Genomic DNA, 24,270 nt, shown 5'->3' on the forward strand with positions numbered 1-24,270 from the left:
TCTTGTGCCACTTGATTATGAGTTTTCAGGACACAATTAATTTGATGTAATGTTTATCATAACATTTCATAAAATCGTTTTTAGGATTCATTTCGGTTTAACAGTCAATCATTTGCTGCCCAAGTCATTATGAAAAAGGAGAAACAACTTGAAAGTAATTTCAACTTTATTACAAATTTAGTCCAGTCTTTTTACAAAACATGTAGGGACTAGGTGATACAAAAGAGAAATTTGTTTCTTGAATGATGTTGTCATATTTTGACAAATATGCAAGAGAGATGGTAAGTGTAAACAGTTACATTTTGCAGAACGATAACAGGCTTTCACACAATAGTCAAATTAGTTTGGGAATGGTAACAACTTGATCATAGTATTGCATCATTGGGCTAGACCTGCCCTTGAGGTGTTGCCAAAAATACAATTTCAAAGTGTCTCTTGGACTATGATTTAACATTGGTGTTGAGAGGTTGTTGCACTTAGTTGCAGGGGCCGGACTAAATGCATAGTTTGGCTATCCATCGGATAGCACCACTAGGGCAAACATAACTGCAGCAACTTAGAGAGTAAAGGAAGTAACACTGCTGGGACGTTATGCTGCATTATTGCAATAAATATATCCACACAAAAAGCTTTAGAACACTGCACGACTGTATTTACAATATTTACAATGAAGCTGTTAAATTTTTGATCTGTCAAATTTCATGCAGCAACCATGGGCCACACCACTTTCATTTTTTGGTTCTGATATTTTTTCCGGAAAATTTTTTGCCGCAAAGGCAACACGCCAGGCTGATTGATATTTAAAAAAAATGAATTTTGGACTTATAATGTATGAACAAGGACATAATGGCCTTGGTATTAATAACTTTAGTTAGAGATTGTTATGAAGAATTTCTAAAACTCATGGTGCCAAAATATGAGCAATTTGTGGTTGATATGTATATAATTGTGACCTATTTCTTCAATTTCTTCAAATAATGAAAAATGAAACTGGTAAATATGAGAACCATAAAATTATGATATAAGTTGATGTGGTTGTAGGAATGTAAATCAAGACTAATTTATCTACATCTTGATCAATTTAAACACACTAAAATATTCAAATGTAGTTCAATAAACTTCATGCTTTCAACACATCTCTGCTTAAATACTATGTACAATCTCCACACACTGTCACACTGCAAACAATTTCATGCCTTAAAATAAGATAAATTGTAGTTTGAAATGCTCTTGGCTCTGTCTTGAAATGTGACTTATAGATCCTTGACAAGAAAGTCCAAATAACAATGATTGCATTAAGGAAAAATGTTACAACTTACACTACGGAAACTTTAACATTCCTTACCACAGTAGACTATTTTGGAGTATCAGTATCTTCCTCCCAAATAAAGATTTTTTAATGAAAGTACCGGTAATATAAAAGGTGGTAAAAAACATGATTGTTTTTAAGTTTACCTGTGTCAGGACTCAGGAGATACAGAGAGAAAAGAAAAAATTGTAGATTCTCTTTACAAGGGAACAACAATAACCTTTTTGGTTTCTAAAATGGCCAAGACTATATACAAAACCCACAGCATCGCCATAAGGAATGAGGAGAAATATTTGAGACTGGGCGTTCCGCCGAGCTCGGCCCTTCCGAAGGCGGGAACGATCCTGCGGATGACGAGAAGGATGATGCACAGGATCGCACAGATGGAATACGCCATCACGCTGAACGCGAGGGAACCTGCTGGGACCGCAAATTTTTCCCCCTGACATGGAGAGAAAACAACAGTGAAGTGTAAGAAATAGTTTTCAGATGAATTGCAGTGTTTGCAGGGTCAAAGGATTTTGAACAAATGTTGATACCATCTGACTTTGGATGGTGCTTCCTAATTTAGAAGTACTATGCATTGTACATTTGCTAATTTCATTATAAAATTTTTAACACGAAAATCCCAACCCTTCTTTCCTTTTTGGCCCTCTCTCTAGCCTTGTAATGCTTTATGAAATGTTGGGTATACAGCAGAAGGAAATTTTAGCTAGAATTTTAAGCACTATTGAATTGAGATAACTTATAGATAGTGACAACTTGAAAACCTTACTTTCCATTATTTTGCACATATTTTTGCAATTTACTGGCTTTGTGAATTATACAATGTACATCAATCTGCAACAACCTTGACATTTTATTTTATGATAAAGATCTCTTCTTGATATCAAAAGCTAGCTCCCGTTAAATGAATTCAGCAGTCCGTACATACCAGTTATTATACCTGGCACGTCTACTTGCAGCTGTGAACAAATGTTCCCTTCACAGGAAAGACTATCAAAATCCCTTCCTAACATCACAAAGTGCTCTCTTTGATCATTCAGGCAAAAATAATCTGCTTTTTATTACAGAAGCGTGTGCGTGGCCATATATAACAAGGTATGACTTGGCATCAAATGTGATGAGATGTGTGCTTCCCATTTGCGTGTAAGCCGTACAAAACAGGCTTGAATGCTAGCGTTGAGATAAATCTTGAACCATTTTGGTGAACGTTACAGCTGAGAGACATTTTAGTGAGATAAAGTCCATAGCAACCATGCCAAACAGCACTCTGTACGATTTGTTGATGGTTTCTAGGGCTTTATGGCTCAAAGAAATGTAAGAGAGTCTAAAACATGTCTCACTGGTATTGCCGCTCGGAAATTGTCGTCAAAGTGCATGATCATACTGTAAATGTACAAATGTTTGCGGGGATCTAATTTCGCGGTAGGGAGAAAATCTAGTGTTCGCGATGGTTTTGAGTTCGCATTTAAACAAAAATGGTGCTACAGTCACACAATGGAACCACTTTTTGCGGTGGTTTTAAGTTTTGTTCTCGGTAAAGAGTTCACCGCAAAAAAACCGCAAACATAAAACCACCGAAAACATTTCTGCTTTTACAGTAACTGCAGATGCAATGTGTTTGAGCTTTGGTATTGAAAAGCAGTCTTCAAAAATTAGCATGTTGCTAGGATAAAATAGCAAGTCAGCTTTTTGTCAGTAACAAGTATTGACAAAGACTTGTGACTCACTATAAAATTGGTGGCAGTAAAATCATATTTTAATCACTATAAGTGCATTTCTATTTCTGATGTTTTGGTGCCATCTACTAAATTATGAAGACGTACAAAGGTTCATGGAGCTTTTAATGGGAATGTGGCATGTCGGTATGAGACAGACTGACGCAATTATGATGGGAGTGGTAGAGATTAATGTGGTGATAACGGAGTTATGTCTCTCTGTTATTGAAGGTATATCACTTAGCGGTGAGTCACATATGGACTCATCTTTTCATCATCATGAATTCTTTATGAGACTTGTGTACACCCAAGATTAGTTTCTTGTAGTTGACTGGGCGTAGCAGAGGACAATTGGCTCTACTCCTAAATATAGTTGCTTGGTATTGTGTTTTCTACAAAAGAAGTGTTATCATTTTTCTTTGAGTAGTTTCGTTTCCATTTCAATTCTGTATGATAGAGACAGACCAGAAATGACGGTTAGAAGGAAGGCTGACGTGTGTGTATAGAATTTTTCAGCTCAACTGTCCATACATGTTCTTCTATCATGTTACCTTTTTTTCCTAGCCAACCTTTCTTATCTGTGTATCTGTATGGCCAGTATAACTGCCCAACCAGGATTATCTCCAGCTTTAAATTTTTTTTAGTCCCACTCATTCTTTGGGAGCTGATTTTTTTAATTTTCATTGTTGAATTTGTCATTTTAAGCTTAAAAAAATACATTTTCATCAGTTTTATCTCATGCAATTGTTATTTTGGGGACGGAAGGGGTTGAATTTTTTCTGTCCCAACCAGCAAGTTTGGAAAGACGGGTCCTGGAGACAGCCTTGTGTTAAACCCTCAGTCTACGTCTAGAGTCTGATACAATGACTTTCCTTAGTTTGATATATTTAATGGCTTATCAGTTGTTTAGACCATGGTAAGAAGGCATTACTCACCTGTGCCTCCCAGTAAATACTGGCAATCAACCATGGCAGGCCCAGTCCCAGGAACACGTTGACTGAGTTACTGCCTGTCACATTTCCAATGGAGGCATCTGCGTACTTCTCTGCTTTAGCAGCCTGTTATAATACAAAGCAGGGAAAGGCCACACTCCTCAGTCATGAAATATATTCAAAAAGCAAAGTCAAATGTTCCTATGAAATTACACATACAAAGACCAGCTGAGAAGGACTTGATTCTGACAATTTTTGTGTCCAATGTCTGTCTAACTCTTAGAATTCTATCATTTCTATTGCAAACTTTATTGATATTAGTTTGCTAAGACCTGGGGTATTCTTGTAAGTTTTGTGTAAAGTGTAAGCCAACATAGGCCACACATATTCATCCACAATTAGGAAGAGAATGCAGCACTATCTCAAGCCTATAATGACTGTCTCCTGTCACGTGATAATCAACATCAAGTCAAGTGACAAGAGAACTCCAAGACGAGATCTGATTTTATTACCGGGTTGACAAAGAGACAGAGAGTTTGTCTCGAAAGCTCCCCAGAGCAATCTTTTGTACATTGTATATAATGATTAAATGTTTGTCAAAAGGAAGAGAATGGTTGGCTTATATTGAGGTTTTTTCTCATAGTTCACTTTATTCTTCCTTGCTAATTGGTTGACTAACAACATGTAATTGGTCAGTTCTGGTTGACCCTGTCCTTGGTGCTGATTGGTCAGTGCTGATAAAGCTATCAGTAGCTTCAGATGTGTCTGTCTACAATCTTAATCAATGATCTCTAAAACCGTTGGCTTACCGTTCTGCTGGCAAAAAGATCCGGTAAGCTTGTTCCCATGGCAACTAAAGTAATGGCGGTGATGTTGTCCTCAAGGTCGATCAGACACCCAAATGTGGTGGCAAGGTCACTGATGATGACAGTCAGGAGGAAAATGAAGCCCATCAAGGACACGAGGAAGGTCAACCAACCGCCCAAAAAGTTGACAGGTGGAGTAAGAGCAAACATGACCTGTGGGAGGGGGGCACAGAAAATGGTCATTACTACAGTACACTGTTGGCTTGTACCTTGTAGAATTGTGTCATATATTGTCTCAAAAAGTTGACAGGTGGAGTAAGACCAAACATGACCTGGGGGAAGGGGGGCACAGAAAATGGTCATTACTGCAGTACACTGTTGGCTTGTACCTTGTAGAAATGTACATATTGTCTCATATCTTTACCGCAAAAACATTTTTGCCAGTCAAGACACATGCATGTATACAACAGTGTATTGTATACTATAATTTCAGAAACTCCAGTCTTATTTTCCAATTTGCTGCCATTCAACACAAGAGAAAGTTTCCCAAAAAGGTAAAATTGGATTTAGATAATTTGCTTACACTCCACAGTCCCCTAAGGAACATGCATACTTTCCGCCCTATGCAACTTGCAAGTTCTGTCCATGCACTGCTGTTACAGAAAGCCCAAATCACACACACATAACTGTCATTTACAGTATTACAGAACACCATCTTTAGTGACAAGATACCGTAAAATTCCTATTTACGTATGCACCCCTCCTAACATAATTATGCATTCCCAATTTGGGGACAATTGCGGGCCTGACTCAGTGAGTTGAAACGTTCAGGGGAAAAACCCTCCTAACGTACGCACCCCCTCTCCAGCATTTCAGTGGATAGTTAGAGGTTGACATGATCATCCTTCTGATGATGTTTACCGACTTAAAGGGTTTCTGAGAAAATGTTTCTGGGTAGAAAATGTCAAACAATTTAAATATATGTATTATTCATTCTTTATTACTGATTGATTGTGTGGTAGCATTCCACACTTCATTTTCATGAAGATGTACCTTACTCTCAAGCTGATATGCGATTTTTACGAGGAAGAACCCCTCCTAACGTACGCACCCGACTTTGGCGTCGGCCTGGAGCACCAGGTGTTGCTTGCGACTTGAAAAGTTTCAAAAGTGCGTACGTAAATAAGGATTTTACAGTAGTTAGACTCTAGTCTCGTACTTTCCATCCAAATGTTAGGAAGTGCATGACGTAGTCCATGGTTGTTGCATTCTCCACGTCTCCTCCGTTCACGTTCATGGCATCCCTGAACTGTCCCCCCCACGTGGAGGAGGCCAGTTGCAAGTGGTCCATGTTCACGTTCACAATGGTCAGGACACGGTCCACAAGGCCGTTATATTCTGTAGGGATAAAAAACAGTTTGTTGCTGTCAAAATGATGGTGAATGAAATGACAGGGTGAATAGAATGCCCCTGTAGCTATAGGATGTCCCTGTAGCTCAATTGGTAGCGGCTTGGCAGTTGAGCCTCCTGTTTCCAATTAGTTGGATCCGGGATCGATGACCCTGGATCGAATCCCGGGAAGGGTATCCTTGTCGGAGCTGCATCGTCTTTCAGAAGAAACAAAAAATGGGGGTCCCGTGTTCGAGGAGGTGCCTCGAGTGCGTTACAACAGCCTCATTACTCACATGGGTACCTACTGGCCGAAATAATACAACCTGGTGAATAATAAAAAGACTCTTTTTATACAACCAAGTGATTTAATCAACCAACGTTTCGGTGACCATCTGTCACCTTCATCAAGGCAATTCTGACTGGTTCACATTGCACTGCAGCACAGGTGTTGCTGCTTATAGATACGTTCCCAAACGCAAAGTATTTACATATATACTGTTACAGGGAATGGACAGGGTATACGTGACCTAGCTATTGGCCAGCCTCTTTCAATCAAAAATTGCAGTTTTCAGTCCATTCTGAGTTGGTAGTGTAGCCTTTGTGGGTTTCTATCAAATCCAAATTCTGTTGTACAAAGAGTGTACAGAGAAGGTCTTATGATCATCTAGTGTTATCTGCAATAGCAGCAACTCTCAGTGATTTGTAGCTGCATAAGGTCATGAACTGCGGGATTGTATTCATGATACAAAGTTAATAAGAGGACAGGGCCAAAAATCAATGACTTCAGATATCATGATAGCTGAAGATTTCAACATTCATTTTGGAGATGCAGAACTTAAAATAGAAATATGGTACAGATAACTTGTCAACACATTCTGCCCTTTTTTAAAGAGGTATTAACTGTAACTCTTGAAATATTCCCAGTGGATTTATTTGTACACTGCAGATATGACTCCCTTGTATGACTACATACTAGAGCTGTGTACCAAAACAAATTTTAGGTACAGGTACAGGTCCAGGTACACGGGTTCAGGTACAGGTCCGGACCTGAACCTGTACCTAAACCACTTGTTCAGAAAATGGTAGATTTTCAATATTAGGACAAAAGCATGTTTGAATTGGTAACAACATAATATCTAATTGTGCTAGGTATTATTTTTATAAAAACACAGATGAAAATTTGACTCCAGCCTTGCAAATGTGTTTTATGTGCTTGAGTATAGTATAGATGTGGCTTTAATGCACTGCCACGGTAATTTCATCGTGATTTTAGCTGTCAAAGTGACCATCCCCTGAGTCAGGCTTGACCTGATTAGTACCGGTTCAGTACCGGTTCACCAGGGTTCAGGTATTTTGGACCTGTACCTAATTGATTGTATCGGTACAGTGTACCGGTACACAGCTCTACAACGTACTATACTACAGAATTGAATTGTTTCAACTTCAAATTTGAAACACTGCAAAAAAAACTTCTGTTTCCTACCATGAAATAAAAGCACTGCAAAAGTATATGAATTTACAGTAAATAAAAAGATGGCTACCTACCATCATCGTTGACGATTGTTATGACTGTCCTCCTCTGTCTTCCGATCATAGCCCCGCCCGCAGCATCCGACAGCTCCACCATGAAGTCCTCATCCTTCTCGAAGTCCTTGTCATCAAAGATCTGGATGTCAATGTTCTTCTCGGTCTCTCCGTGCTGAAACTCCAACATCCCCTCTCCACCTGTAATAAACATTCATTTTCATTTCATTTTATTTATACAGGGCAAATACAACTCAGGCTGTGAAGCCTGTTTTTCAGGTATCCCTGATTTTACATATAAAAACACAACTACGACATAGTACACAGTAACAATAATAATCAATCAATAATAAAAGCCATGTTACATATACAATACAGATTTCAATTTCCACCGGTATTGCCATTCTTGAAGTTCTTGTAAGTAATAGCAGTTCTTTGTTTCAGTGGTAATGTGTTCCACATGTACAACTGGCCCCATAATATTGCATACTACTACGGTAAGATGCTACTCTAGCGGAGGGACAGTGAAGCAGGTTGGGGTGGTAATCTCGAATCCGTTTGGCCTCTGCGCGTGTTCGAGCTCTTAGCATAGTGTGTGTGGGTTATTAAGTGTGGGTTATTGTGCTCTTTTATTACACATTCTGTCAGTATTTGCACTGTCACGATGGTTCGTTGCTAAGGGAAAATTTCCACTGTAAGGGAGCGTATCAGGTTACCGGGACTCCGGCCCGATCCCCGGGAGAGCTGTAATGTCTTCTAAAAGATCATGATAGTTAGACAAACGATATCTCGCACATGTCTCGCCAATTGGAAATGAAACTAGCCAATGTGTATACCTAAAATCCTGCCGCTTTACTAATGTTGCATCATTTTGTCTGAATATTTTCTGAAATAGGCCAAGTTTGCTGTTATAGAAAGGATGTTCGGTGTAAAGAATATCAAAATGGTGTAAATAAGTCGGTTTTAAACGTTACTGAAAATCCAAATCTTCTATATTCTGAACAATAACAATAATTCTAAACTTTCTGTTTTAGGAATTTTTTAATTTCTCATTCAAATTATTTCTACGACCGAAAATAGGTCGAAAAATATATTTTTTTACACTCAAACACCCGTAAATCAAAATTTCCGCCGTATCAAAAAAATCCCTAAAACAAAAGCCTGGGGATATTAGTTCTCGAAAATTTAAGACCTCGATGAGTGAGTTTGAACACACATTGCTCGAGTTTTTCATACCACTTTGGAACAATGTAATGCCTCACGGATAGGGGGAGGGGGTACTTGATGCCGGCGTAAACAAGTCCTGCAACATTCAAAGTCATCAACAATGGCGCCAGTAGCTTGGCTACATGTTCCATGTCCACAACAAAATGTCAGCAAAGATATACTGTCCAGAAAATAGTTTGTATTTGTGATAAAGTGTTTTTTCTCCTTGTGTAAGGGACCTAGGACAGAAAGGGCCTTTTGGCGCGAATTTACAGTGAAAACCTGCATATGACCGTGAGTGACCCCGAATAGAATGCACGTTCTATTCGATTACGTCACTTCGAACGTAATAGAATGTTGTTCGAATTCTAAAAAAGTCTGGAAATTTTGGGCCCATATTTGACCATCGTGTGTGCTTTAAAGCTGATATAAAACATGACTCAGTCATAAAAGAAAGTGCTCGAGGGCAGAACTAAAAATGATGTTGAGTATCCCATTTCCTTCTCCCTATGTACATATATGAGAGATTTATAACGCAATTGAGGTATATTACAACAGAGAAATGTTCAAAGCCAAAGTCCAGATGGTATTGTTTGTAATTAGGTAATGCTGTGAGCTGTGTAAATATGAAAGTGCAGTTAGAAATTTACTTGTACTTTGTTCGTGTGGAAATTTATGTTGTACAGAACAATGTCTACAAAAACAGAATCTAGATAGATGTGGGTAAACCCCAGGAAATGAGTTTGTGGTGCATTGATGTGAAAAACTCAATAACACAGAGGCATTCTCTGTGGACATAGAAAAACTTCCTTATTTCTACTGGAGGTAGACTTGTTTCCTCTTTATAACATATTAGGCCATGTTAATTTGATTATATGGATGGCATCCTCAGGGAACCCCAAAACTGATGCAAGCATGTGAATAAACAAAAGTTTGGAAAAAAACGTTTTACTTGGTTAGGTATGGTATACCGAAGAATAGATTATTCATTACTTTTCTTTCACTTTTATCTTCTTCATTGACATATGGTATTCTACGACATCAGTATCCATTTTCCAAAATACTTTGTTACAATTTACAGCATAAATTTTCTCCTTTTGCAGCTGCTCCGTATGATTTACAGTATGGCCGAAAACATTTTTTGGATGCGCGTGCGGATGTCATCCATATAATCAAATCAACATTTCCTTAGTGTCCTTACCAACATAGTCCCTTCCATTCACAGCCCTCATGTCCTTAGTCTTCCACTTGACAGAGATGACTCCATCGGACCCCTTGGTCCTCTGTACAGGGACGCTCGCTATCCCTGCCGACTCCTTGAAGATGAAACTGGGCTTGGTGAAGTCCAGGACTCCAGGATCTGATTACACCCAAATAAGGCGATATGTTAATACCCTGCTGGTTAAATAGTAGGATATCACTGATTGGTTGAGGATTAACATGCCTGACCAATCAGATACTGTGGTGTAGCACTTCATTTCTTACCAACTTACCTATCCACAGTGCTATTCCAGTTTTCAGTATGTAACCTGTCCTTTGTGCTGAATGTGCAATCATTTGGTTGTCTTCATAAACTGAGTGATGGTACTGTGTAGTAATCCTACTATCATGTGCTTGTTGCCATGTGGAATTCAGTAAATAAACCTAAGTTCTGATAGCTTTATCTGTTCTCTATCCATGGTGCTGATTGGCTAGCCAGTTGCCCTTAAAGCTCTGATTGGCTCTTAAACTGTGATTCCTCACTGCCAACAACTCCTGTGAATGCGAAATTGATTGGCTAATCATTTCTGTATTCATACTACTGAATGGCTGGTACATTTATTTCTATTAAGGGTTCTGATTGGCTAACTAGGTTGCTACCTACGATTCTGATTGGTCGTCTCCTTACTAAATACAAATAGAATTATTCTTACCATCATCATTGATGATGGTAATCTCGTTGATGCTCTTCCGTCCCAGAACAGCACCGCTGTCGGGATCCACCGACAGCTTCACGAAAAAGGTCTCGTCAGCCTCCCATTGGTTGTCGTCCACGATGACGATCTTGATGTTCTTCATGCTCTCGCCTGGTTCGAAAACGAGGACGTCCTTCTGCGGGATGTAGTCCGAGCCTGCTTCAGCTGTGCCATCGATGGTTTCATACCTGTGACATAGAATGGACAAAATCTTCCATCAACATCTTCCATCCCTACTATAGGGGTAGGTACCGGTACATAAAATTCAGGTCCGGTCCAGGTCCAGAGGGTCAGGTCCAGGTCCGGACCTGTAACTGTACCTGATTATAGTAGTGTCACTGTACATCATATTTTGGAGAGCGAGACACATGTAAAAGTCTCCAAACATCATGTCTGGAACGATATAATTTCTTAGGTTTGCACTTTGTCTCAAAATTATAACTATACACTGTACTCTGTTTACTCATCCTTTAAGTGTTTCTAGATATGATTCACAGCTAACGTCTTCAAAAACGACTCATTAAATCTGATGTTTTGTATTTTCTTAGACCAGTTATGTGACCGCTTGCTGGTAGCCTGGTACTATGAATTTTCTAATCGGTCCATAGGCCGGTCCACTGATTTTTTACGGACCGTTTTTTTTTGACCGGTCGATTAAGAAATACCGGTTTTGTACCGGTCACCCCTAATCCCTACCATTCAGATCCTTCTTATTTATCTGTAGAGAAAGGTACGCCTGTAATCTAATATACACTGTGAGATATTTCTCCACCGATTGCTTTAATCAGCCACATTTAGTAATTCAGTAACTTGATATTACTCATACACCATTCCCATGGCCCTACCCACCCCTAAAAAAGTCAAAATTCTCTTAGAAATTAGACCAACAAAAGGGCAGATGCATGACACTGTCGTCCTCTTATTGGCTAAACTGCTAATTTAGATTGACAGATGAAAGATGCTGACCTGAAAGGCACCCTGGTGTTTGTCCTGCCTGAGCGCAGCACAGACACCTCCACGGTGCCCTGGCTCTCCATCACGGCGCAGGACGACGCAGAAAACTCCACAACGGAGAACGTCCCGCCCTGGGACAGGTCCGACGCCGAGTCGATAATCAGCGGCACCTCGTCCTTATTCTTGGCCTTCTCGTAAACCTAGAAAGTGTCCAAATGGCACAACATTACTCGGTAGTCTTACCAGACTATCTTTCTTCAAAAAAGTATATTTTTACATATCCAGCACCAACACCACATACAAGGGTGGACACCACTGGTGACAAAACTGTGCTGTCATGCAAACATATTCCAAACACTGAGACACGGGTCCTGGGAACAAACATATAAGACTGTAACATTGTCAGGACATCTGCTATTTCAGTAGGAAGGTATACAAGTTAAGACAAACAGCCAGAGTACAGTGGATAGGTCATATGATACACAACTCTAGGGAGTGTAAGCTAAACGCAATAAACACATTTGTCAACACATCTTTTTTGGTGCATCCACAGTTGCAGTAAACTAAAAAGATCAAGTGATTTTCTTAGGGATAAATATGGAAATTTTGTTATTGTGATGAAAATTGAAAGGTATCATATCATCATGCATGCCACAGATATTGTTTCAAACCCTGTGAAGGCATCCGTTAAAGGTTACAACATTCCACAGACAGACATAGGGAGCTTGAGACGTTACAAGATGTAGAGAAAGAAATCTTACCCAGGTAGACAGACAGACACATCAGGAGGAAAAGTGGAAGAGAATTCCAGACAGACAGATTCAGGGAGGACAACAGTACAAGGAAAGATAGACCAAGACAGTCTAAACATGATAATTGCATACCAGAGACACAAATCTTAACGTGTAAATGTCATAACTTGCTTGCTGGTTTGATAACAACCATTAAGTTATTCATTCATTTTAGAAGATGCTGATGGTAGCACACAATTGTTAGTAGTTTTTATATGAGAATTATTAAATAGAGGTCATTTTACCCAGCAAACAAGTATTCAGGTGGTTTGAAATAAGTTACATCATTGTGTTTAAGTTACCACATCAAGTGAGAAAGAGTCCAGATGAGAGAAGACAGAATTACAGTGTAATAGCTACACACTCTCACTGACTTGCATAGCATTTGTGTGAACCACAGTGTCATGCAGGACAACATCCACTTTACAGTGATAACTACAACCATACAATGTGATCATCTCACACCCAAAGTCCTCATCACTAAATCTAAATGGATTCACATGCCCCTTAATGACACCACCCTAATCCCTACGACAAGATTAGAACACAGACATCACGTCACAAGCACCACATGACAACACCACACCTCTCACATTGCACCTGAAACATCTGCCTACGAATGGTGAGCTATTGTCACTACTGATGCAATATAAAGAGCACAGATTATTCACCCCGACCAATCGAATCACATGAATCGCATTGAAACTCAGATTCGTATCAGCCATTTCCCGACAAATCGCTTTCTAACTTGCGTTAACGACTTCATCTGACCAAACAAACTCGCCAGTGAGATGGTGGAAGGTGTCAGCTTCCAAAAGACGTTTTCAGATTGACAATTTTGACACTTTGGAAGTGATTAAATCCGCCCGCGATTTAACTTCTAGTTTCTACTACTTTTCTCTAAACGTTGAATTGCGGGTGGATTCAATTACTGCCAAAGTGCCAAAATTGTCAACCTGAAAACGTCTTTTTGAAGCTGACACCTTCCACCATCTCACTGGCGAGTTTGTTTGGTCAGATGTAGTCGTTAACGCAAGTTAGAAAGCGATTTCTCGGGAAATGGCTGATACGAATCTTGAGTTTCAATGCGATTTGCGTGATTTGATTGGTCGGGGTGATTATTGAAAAGAGATAGTGCATTAGTGGGTTAGTTCAGTCAAGAAGCACACCAAGTAAGTAAAACATGGCGGCACAAACCTGAGACCCTTCCAGTTTCTAGCATGCATGGTGCAAAGACAAAACAAAAGTGCATGGTGAAACAAAAGTGTTAAAAACAACATAAAGGAAAATCATAGACATGTTGATGGTTCAGCATCTGAGGGTGATATGATGTTGAAATGGCCAAACCTTTTCCTAGTGCAATAGGAAAAACAAGGCTGCTAAGGATTTGTCTGGGTTACTTTTGAGAACATACAATTGTTCTGAGATGCACTGGTTACTGGAGATACTGAAACAGCAGAGTAAGCACCAAAAGCTCAATATCTTCTTGCAACAGTTCACTCTTGATAGAGGTACTACTGCCAAGTACATGCCAAAACACCACAGTTTTGCGTTGTTTGGACATGCACAAATGGGTATTTCACCAATAGGCAAGGACATAGTCTTTTAATAGATATTAGTTGCGAAGCCAAGAAGGTTTTATTTTGACCTCCTTTTGGCCATTATTGTGACAACTAGGCAAATGAAAAAAACCCTCCACAATTTGCAATTACTGTACAATGTAATTATCTTAATTCTGTCCTAAGGATTGTCAACTGAAATAATTTGTTTCAGTTGTCCCTCCAATTTTCATCTTTGGGATATCAATAGGTGGGCATGCAAAGGCCATATCACGAGATATAATATCACATTCAAGCATTTCAAATTTGTGAAAGAAAAATATTGGAATGATGTTGTCTGATGATGATGATCCAAAGCAATATTTGGCTGGTATCATTGGCAAATACTGGGTATTACCTGTTAGTAATATTGTCTATTACTGAGCCAAAACCACTCCAGCATTCCTAACTAACCAATGCATCTCTACTCATCAATCTTTTCAAAAAAATACCTCAGACTATTATTAGAAACATCTTAATGCATGTGCGCATAATGAGTAGTCTCATTATTAGTAGCAAATCATCATTATCTTAGCTGTGTCAACTATGAAGCAAAAATATTGTCTGTATTCTCCTGGCAGCACATACACAAATGAATTCATTAGTGTTGTTGTAAGAATCGATTTAAAAACTATCAGAAAGCACAAGAGGCAATTTTGCTTTACGTAGAGTTTCACACACACACACACACTCATTCCCAATATCATTAAGAAATTAACTCATTCCTTGGGGTAAAAGTATTAATTGCCAGATTCCATTTAGATATAGGATACATGTACATGTATGTATTGAATCAAACAGTAGTTTCACATTCCTGCCCTTGACTGTTAATTTTCTACAACTTTCTGTGACAATGTAAGATCTACAATTGTTGAGAGGCCTGTACAAGTTGTTTTTATATGTTTGTATGTTCTAGTGTAACAGAAATTTTTGTCCACCCCTCCCCCCTCCTGGAGCTGTTATATGATACTCACTTCCTTGAGACTGTTGTTCACGTTCACGGAGACTTTCCGTCCTCCAACCAGCCATCGCGTAGCGTTCACGCGATACCAGCTTCTGTCGTGCTTCTCGTTCTCCTGTATCTTCAGGGCCGCCAGCTTGGCCGCCTCCTCCGGAGACAGCTTGCCGCCGGAATACTTGCTGATCTCCTTGACGAACTCGGACACGGACTGCTTGTTCACATGGCCGGGCTTCAGTTCAGTAACTGCACCTGAATACTCTGGGAAGCAGAGAAATCATTCATTGGTTACAACAGAACTAGTCTGTATAACGCAAACTCCCGCTGTCCGGAGCTTTTATGGCCCCTCCCCGCAGAGGTGCGGACCGATGTCGGGCGGCCGCTATAAGGCTTAAGCGTGATTCAATCAGGCTACAACCTACATGATTTAAGTACATCATGTACAATATATCAAATCTAGTCACATGTCAATGGGTGATATCTATGATGTGAAAATGTCGTTTAACACAAGTTGATAAATTAGCTTATCAGAATGTAGAAGAATGACAGAGACAATATTAGCTCCATTGAAGCCATAGCAACCAACAAATTGATTTATCAGCACCTTGGACAGTACTAATTTCCATGCCATAAATGATACAAATTGATAAAAAATGCTTTTAAGTCAGTATTTGCAGTAAAATTGACTCTGCTTATGGAGTCAGGCTTGATAAAGTGACACAGACTATCTCCTTTCATGTATTCCTTAGGCCACACTAATTTAATTTCTTTGTTAACGGATTTTTATTTCCCCAAAAAAGTTTAGAAAAAAAATCATGAAAACAGAAGGCTGGCCCAGCTTTCTGTTTTCATGATTTTTTTTTCTAAAATCTTTTTTTTTGGAAAATAAAAATCCGTTAACAAAGAAATTAAATTGGTGTGGCCTAACATGTGACTGTGTAGAATTAGTCCTATTTACTGATGTACACAAACATCATGTACATGTACTGATCGATGAACTAATGGTGTGACAGCAAATATTACAGAGATGGAAAGGGTTAGAGACAATAAATGAAGAAAATTTCAAATAGGAAGCCTTTTTATCATATTTGCTAGCACATGCAATATCAATAAGGAATTGACTTTAACAACTGTTCAGTTGTAAAGGCAGTATCAGTTTTTGATAGACAAACACTTCTGTTTCAATAGGTACTGTGTATGAAATTTTAATGCTTTGAACAATGTTTCTCCTTGACAAAGTGCAAGGGATCATAATTATGTATATATAGTGATCAAACAATGCAGTTGAAGTATGTAAACAAAAGAATTGGCAAATGTAACAGCTTAGCACTGCTAATGTACCAGATCTGTTTGTATGCTTGCACTATAGCAACTGCAATGCCGCTTTGAAAGTTACATGAATTGTCCTAAATAATTTATGCTAGCCTCATATAACACCTTGACAGAATGAAAGTGTTAGACAATGCGTCGGAGGAGATAGTCACGCAACGATGGTTCGAGTAGACAGCGATGACGTTGTTTGGGGCTAACGACCATGAGCTTGAGTTCTGTTAAGGTCACGGCCGCAGTGAGATTTATTTGTCTGGCATTTAAAGGCCATGACCAGCACTAGGGAACTGACACATGCGTAGTCACACTGACTTAAAGGTGAGACAGTCTAGGTAAATTACTGTGCCATTATCAAAAATGCCAGCTTGGAAACTATTTGTCATAATATTCCTCACCTGTTTTTCCTGATTTTTAAAATTTAAAAACAAATGCCACTGATTAGAATATAAAAAGTATACATGTATAGGATTTACTGTGTAAAGTTGGAACCTTGGATGGTCTAATAATTAGTATGGGAATTATATTCCCTGAATAGTGTTCATGTCTTGGAAACTATTGATTATCAAAAAGGTTTTTTACAGCTAAGCTTATTAGGTTACACTCAAAGTAGAAAATATTTTGCAGGTGTGAGATTAGATTGCCAGACGAGATATTTCCATAATTCAATCATCCTAAAATTGATAAAATGGACCAAGATAATTTCCATACTATTTTCTGTTACTTTTCAGCTGCCTTCTGCCATTAGTATTCTTCATGTCAACACCAGAGGATGGTAATGTGACAATACAATGAATTTCCATACAAGGCATATAATATGTATATGATTAGGAAAGAAATTGCTAAAACAGCATTTTGTATGATGAATGACAAGCTGAACTGACAAAGAACTACAAATCATAATGTTATGTTTTTTTATAATGTAGCTTTCTTGAGCAACATTTTTCATGACAGTCCCCATTATATTGTAAATTTCAGACTTAGATCAATGAGACTAAACACAATGATGTCACATAATTTGTAGCCATGGTTGCTATGGCAACACGTATGTTTTGCCTCCAGTGCTGAACTTGTTCGTCCGTAGAGGAGACGGAAAACTCTGGCAGGGATGATGAATGACTTGCTGGGGAACGCTATTATTGCTTGTTGTAAAATATACATGTCGGTTTGGACGGGTAGAAAATGAGCAAGCATAGGAAGATTACTAACGTTATGTACCCTAGGGCCTTTGAACATGACTGCTAGATATATAACAATCCATTTTGTAATCTTTTTGGAAAATGTATCAACAACTGACGATGACAATGGCTGTAGACATAAAATGAGGTATTGAGGAACACATATAATTTAATAAAATAAAATGTACCATCATGATGATACATATTCTGTCAATGAAATTTTTGGTTCCAAAAAAAGATGACACACATTAACAGCACAAACCAGGAAACCATGTCACAATGAATCTGTCAGATATGAAAATCAAAATGAAATAAGAATTAGAAAATAATGATTTAGAAATTCTATATTACGAAAAGCAACCTCTGGGTTGTAATATATTCTATAGGCAATGTCATTCATTTTCGGAAATCCCTGCTTCTTAACTTTTCTCACATTAACATAATGTGCAAAATGTCAAAATGTACAGTCTCGTTTTTGGCAGTGTTTGATAGACTTGTCACCCACGGAGCTCCAGTAAAAATGCAGTGCTCCTGATATTGCTGCGTCTTCTTTCTTCCTGCGGCATTCTCAAAAGTAATCAGATCAAGTCAGTGGTGAAAAGTTGAGGTTGTCCATCATTCCCTGCCGCCTATTTCCATAGCCAGCAAGATGGCATCAGACCAGTTTCAACTGCCACAAGATCCTTTACATGTTCTTAGACATTGACATGGGGAAAGTATAGGACTTCATTTTCTTGGCACGAACATCAAGTCTTAGAACATAAATTGTAGGGACTCGGGCACAAGTCGCACACTGGCTGAGTGGTTTCACACTGGTTCAACTACAGTAACTGTAAAGGCAGAAAAGTTTGCGGGGATTTGATTTCGCGGTAGGAAGAAAATGGAGCGTTCGAAGTGGTTTTGAGTTCGCGTTTGAAACAATTATAGTATAGTTACACGACGGAACGGCTTTTTTCGCGGTGGTTTTCAGTTCGCGGTTAAGAATTCACCGCAAAAACCGCGAATCTAAATCTACCGCAAACATTTCTGCATTTTACAGTATTCTGGTCTGTCATGTTGTTTATCATTTGTCTGCATGACCAACTTTGTCAGATCTTTAATAAAACAGGATGCTACAACAGCATCTATCAACTAAAATTTCATTTTAAATTCAGGTTTATTGCATCAATCAATCATGGTTTATTTTATTGCAGAACAATGAGAAGCAATAAATTATAGAAACTTCAGATACATGTCATTCTGCTGACAGCTGGTTTGATAAAAGTTTTGGCTTTCACACTTTGTAAAAATCAAGGGGTTACGATGATTTTCCACTCAAAAGGTTGAATGTGCAAAGTTCCGGAGTGTTAAATGGTCGCATGTGCTTGCAGGCCATGTTTTAAAAAAGAGGTAGACTAAGCTCTGAAGCTCAAGATACCCATTTGTCACACCTACACAATGCTTTTGAAATGTTCTTTTAAAACCTGTCTTCCAGGCATAACAAGTATTATGTTTCTTGAAGGTGTCATTGTATCCGAAGCATGACTTTGCACCTGACTGAGTCTGAATAGCAAGACGGGCATGCATGAACTGCGTCAGCATCCTCTGTCCTTTAAGCTCAGTGAAAACAAACAATTTACTTATTTATAGTCAGCTCACACCCTGCATTCTTGCTGTAGAATCTTCAGTCCTGAGCGATCAGATGTACATCTCGAATTCAAATCAATAAACTTTTCTTTACCCTTTCAGTATTGCAGGTATGAAAACGGGTGGATTGACTTAAACGTTCTCTCTGCAACAGTGGACAACTGTGTTTATTTTTTCTCGCTCAAATCTACCAGAAGAATTTTGAACTGAATCTGATTATCTCTAATAATCCGACGTTGATTTCATTCAGAAGGGAGGTCTTGTTACTATCGAAAATTTCATTTCATGTGACACGTACTGTGAAGGCGACTGAATGTGTGTTTGAAAATGGAGCAGTTCTTTTCAACACCACCTGACGTCAGGTAGCATGAGCAAGTGCGTCAAAGCCTGCAGCTCGGAAATTCAAACCGAGCCACAACTTGCCTATTGCATGTCTTGTTGTCACCTTTTGTAATCTAGAGAAATTCCATAACACCTCAAGCATTAGCAGTACAGGACTGAATGCATCATTTAAAGGCAACCCAAGCAATATCAGGGCCAAAAAATCGGATTTTGAAGTCAATTCATTTAGTCATTTCTGTTCATGATTAGTTCGAACAACACTATCACAATGTATAGTGACATCAATGATACAAAAATATGAATTCGTTGTGATGTGAGAACTCACTGAAAATCGTCGCCGGGGTTTTTGTAGGCTTGCGAAACTAAGGGGATCATCGTATGGCATGTTTTTGCACGGTTTTTGAAGATGCTCAAAGTATGAAGTAATTACAGAAATGTGCTAGACAGTGTTAGCAAATGCCACTAGAAGAAAGATTTTAGCGTCTTTTTTATTTCCATTTCTTTGTCCCTAATATTTCTTTGGTTGCCTTTAAGAACAAGTGTGACAGGCCAGAAGACACCCCTGGCTAGAGTATACTAAGCCCTTAAGTACATCAGGCAGGGTAAATTTACATATTGATCTATAGCTGCAAACAGTGTCTGACATTCTAATTTACTGAGAATAAGGAGTCATGTTTTAGTTTCACAATTTTTCTGTATCAAACAGTCATGCTATATACATATATCATAAAAGCATTAAGACTTAGTGTAGATTCAATTTCAGTGATTATTAGGAAAAAATTGTAGTGTCAGCTGCCATTGACACACATTACCAATGAACCACTAGCCTCATTCAAATGGTTAAACATTACCATTTATTAAGTAGAGGGGGGGATTGCTGTAATAGTCCAAAATGGTGCAATTTACATTCTACAAGTGACTAACTGTGCATTCTTTGCAAAACTCATATATTAACCCCCAGAATGCTGATTTATGCCTGCAAGCCAAAGCCACGGACTTAACAGTCAAGAGATCTGTATTCGGTGATCGTCACAGAGTCAAAAGTCTCCAAGTATGATTTGAAGAGGCTAAAACACATTGGAGCCCTGAATGCCCCAGTGTACATTTTAGTGTTCTTGGCTACACATGTTGCATAGATAACAAATGGGGCTGTAACATTAGCATGCTGGTACGGTTAATATATAGATTATCACACGACGCAACACGACTTAGAAATGAGTGGAAAACAGATCAAGGTTCAAGGTACTAACCTGCTAGCACTGTACCAGATTGACTTTCCTCTGATAGAAGGGAAGGCAGAAAAGAAGCAGAAAGGAATGAATGTAGAGTTAGTACAATTAGCATTTAGTAAGTTACTACAACTGTGAAAAATGTCAAGAATAATGATGATGTAATATTTGCAAAATACCTGGAAAATGATGGGATCGGACAGAATGTAATAAGCTTGAGTAAATGAAATGGCATTTAACAATTTGCAAGCAAATTATGTTTTAAAGTTATAATTCTCTATTTTGTTTCTTATCCCTGTTTATCAGGATATTACAGTTGTTATCAGTAATTTAGTTAACTTCGGGACTTTTACAGCAGTGTTATATTTATTGTCATTATAAAATGAATTGTAAACTGGAAGAAACTAAATGTTGACCATTTTTACAGTAACCCTCCCAATGTCATGGCCAAGTAGCTTTATTGGCCTATAACGCTAGGAGGGTTAAAGGAGATGGTGAGTTAGAAACTGATACCTTCTTGAGAACATTTTTCTAAACTATTCACTGTCAAATGGAGATGGGTGCCACCCCTATGGTCTTTTCAAGACGCCCGGGTCACTTTTATTAACTTTAATCACTGTCAGGAGTGCAACAAACTTTAAACCCTACAAAGTTATACGATGGCCTAAGGCCAGACCAATCTAATTTCTTGGTTAACGGATTTTTATTTTCCAAAAAAAATTCATGAAAAAAATTCATGAAAAAAAAAAATTTTCTAAAATTTTTTTCTAAAATTTTTTTTTGGACAATAAAAATCCGTTATCCAAGAAATTAAATTGGTATGGCCTAAGGTTATTAGATCATGTTAGTATGATGAGTGCATTAAACTTTGATGCAGATCTAAAATCTTTGCTTCATAGGACACCAGTACCATACTAGTTCAGTTATGAAGAGTTACTACAAATTGTTCAATCAATGATAAATTGACAATCTAGGATTATGCCACCCAGCCTATTCTCATGACCATAGTACCATATAATCACCGCATGAAGGTGACACCAAAATGGCAGATGCACCAATTATTCAAGACAAAATTTTGACAGAAAGAGGCCACTGATCACTTGCAGCGGTCACGGAACCATCCTCGGACACCAACACCGTACATGTACACGTATTAGTGTCAAACACGTACAGAACGTTACAGGACCACACAGTTTTATGCCCAAACGGTCATGTCAAGCCACCATACTGATTTGTTTCACATACCTTCGTGAGAAATGTACGATGAATTGCTAAACTGCAGCCTTGGCTGATCGTGTTGGCTCCCTCCCATTCCTACAATTTGTTGTTGCAAAAGTACAGTTGGTCTGTTGGTATTTTTGTATTCCATCATTCATATGTTACCAATAAACTCCTCCCATGCAGTCTTTACAAACAACATCACATTAGACTCATGATCAGATAAGTCAGATCTAGATTCTTCATGTCCACGTTCACTGCACTGGACAATCTTTAACTCAGAACCTTAAGAAATCTTCGAATTGTTAAGGATAACAGCTACACACCTTACTTGCACCTTGATTTTGAATACTAATATTTCGAATATGTTTGTTTGTTTATGTTTGTTTATTTGTTTTACCAGAAATACATATTTTTAAGATTCCTGGGGGGTTCAACCCCTTACATAGTAATACATACTAAAAATGTCAAATAATAACAAATAATACAGGAATAAAGATTGACTTGAAAATATAACTATTCATCAAACAACAGAAATCCTGATTACTAGATAATAACTGAAATAACGATAACGTAATAGACTAGAAATATTAAGTCAAAACATAATGATGGAGAATCAAAACAATGAACCAAACTTAAATGTAAATAAACAAGAAGCGGAATTTGCATATCGATGTGTAAATCATAAGAAAAAAGGAAATATGTGAATATTTAGATATCAAGTAATTATGAATGTCATTACCTACTACAATTTTTCACAAATAAAATATGACAGAGATCTGTATTACTATTATGCCTTCCCATCTTCTCACTTTTTGTCCGCCATAATCATGCATTGATTCTACTGATGGCTGCGGAATGGATGTCATAACCGCCCACTCACGTTACTACGTGTAACGGACAAACCGTTTCATTAGCCTGAAGTAATCCCAGCAAGTGCTTCCTATGAAATATTGATGTTGTTGTAATTACCCCACTGCACACCGCTTGACCCACCCATCAAAAATTGGGAGCAGTCACGCAGCCGAGGAATGTGTCCCACGGACAATTCTTCAAAGTTGATGGATATTGATTTCTTATATCTCAGACGTGTAAATTATGTCCGTCATTTTTCACTTCAGAATCCCTGCTTTAACTGAGGTTCATCAAATGTAGTCAACTCTGTACGAGACAATTGGTTCAGGTTGGGTTTTTTTCAGGTTTCTATTTTGTCACAAAGCCCTAAGTTGATATCAATTTTCCATGTCCATTTTCTTCTACTTTTTCTCATTTTTTAAAAATCTAAATTCAGGTTTACAGCTGCATGGCATTTTTCTTATAATCTTCAAAATTACTTGTTGAAAATTGTCATAATGCAAGCTATGCTAGATACTAGGTGCATTTTATGCACAAATTTTAACTTCTTACAAAAACAGCAAGGAGAGTGTGTCTCATTGAACAGTTTGAATTAGAATTCTTATGAAGCATGTTTTTCATAACAATTTCTTTAATAAAAACCTCTGTAAAGACATATCCTTTATGCCACAGAATTCTACTCAAAAAGCTTCAACTTCTAGACCCGCCCCAGTCTACCTTAGTCAATTCATCACCTACGCAAAAGAGATGACATCTCTGAAAAAATTACCAGCAATTCAATTGGGTCATCCTTCAAACCAATTTTATGGCCTAATAAGTTCTTCTCAAATTGGTTGGAAAATGTTCCAGCATACATAATTTAGAAAGGGTGGTGCGACCATGTAAAGTTGTTGGGCTCATCATGTCACAGCGCCCACTGATGGAAATGATGACAGATGATGTTGCACTCAAAATACAGGTCATCTCACATCCAGAGATATTGGTTTATCCCTCCATTATTGATATAGCTCGTTGCTCTTTTATTGATTTTTGATGAAGACACAATATCACACAGGTAAAAAGAGATATGATTTTTTTTGTAAACTGTAAGTATGTCAACCAGGAAATAGTTCTTGAGGTAATTTCTTTCGTAAAAATGGACTTTTGACAGGCACAGTTTTTTTTAAACATTGTTTATACCAAGGAGGTTAAAATACACATGAATCTTATGGACAATTTTCCTACCCTCTGAAAAAATGGTAGTCAGCAAAATCTTAATGTGAGTTTGTTCAACATTTTCAAAATGATGATGTCACATAGAAACTTATCATTATCTTTCAGGCAAACGTGGTTTTGTGGATTGTGAAGTAG

At 38.2% G+C, this 24,270-nt stretch overlaps 1 protein-coding gene across 7 annotated transcripts in view; it reads right to left on the reverse strand.

The window, feature by feature from the left end:
* Positions 1–1,180: 1,180 nt before the first annotated feature.
* The window catches only part of LOC136439940 (sodium/calcium exchanger 3-like), a 65,528-nt gene continuing 42,438 nt past the window's right edge, over positions 1,181–24,270 (reverse strand). For 3 of the 7 annotated variants that reach the window (XM_066435616.1, XM_066435618.1, XM_066435617.1), the window contains exons 3-14: positions 22,093–22,161; positions 20,869–20,898; positions 15,163–15,407; positions 13,788–13,805; positions 11,812–11,999; positions 10,804–11,033; positions 10,092–10,250; positions 7,706–7,885; positions 5,988–6,166; positions 4,772–4,981; positions 3,966–4,088; positions 1,181–1,751 (exon numbers count right to left, since the gene is read on the reverse strand). In XM_066435616.1, the coding sequence (XP_066291713.1) occupies positions 1,509–1,751; positions 3,966–4,088; positions 4,772–4,981; positions 5,988–6,166; positions 7,706–7,885; positions 10,092–10,250; positions 10,804–11,033; positions 11,812–11,999; positions 13,788–13,805; positions 15,163–15,407; positions 20,869–20,898; positions 22,093–22,161 (1,874 nt within the window). In that variant the 3' untranslated portion in view covers positions 1,181–1,508. The remainder of the gene's footprint in view (positions 1,752–3,965; positions 4,089–4,771; positions 4,982–5,987; positions 6,167–7,705; positions 7,886–10,091; positions 10,251–10,803; positions 11,034–11,811; positions 12,000–13,787; positions 13,806–15,162; positions 15,408–20,868; positions 20,899–22,092; positions 22,162–24,270) is intronic. The other 4 variants (XM_066435621.1, XM_066435622.1, XM_066435620.1 and 1 more) reach the window with 4 other exon arrangements.

Source organism: Branchiostoma lanceolatum, chromosome 8, assembly GCF_035083965.1.
Source record: "Branchiostoma lanceolatum isolate klBraLanc5 chromosome 8, klBraLanc5.hap2, whole genome shotgun sequence".
NCBI lineage: Eukaryota > Metazoa > Chordata > Leptocardii > Amphioxiformes > Branchiostomatidae > Branchiostoma > Branchiostoma lanceolatum.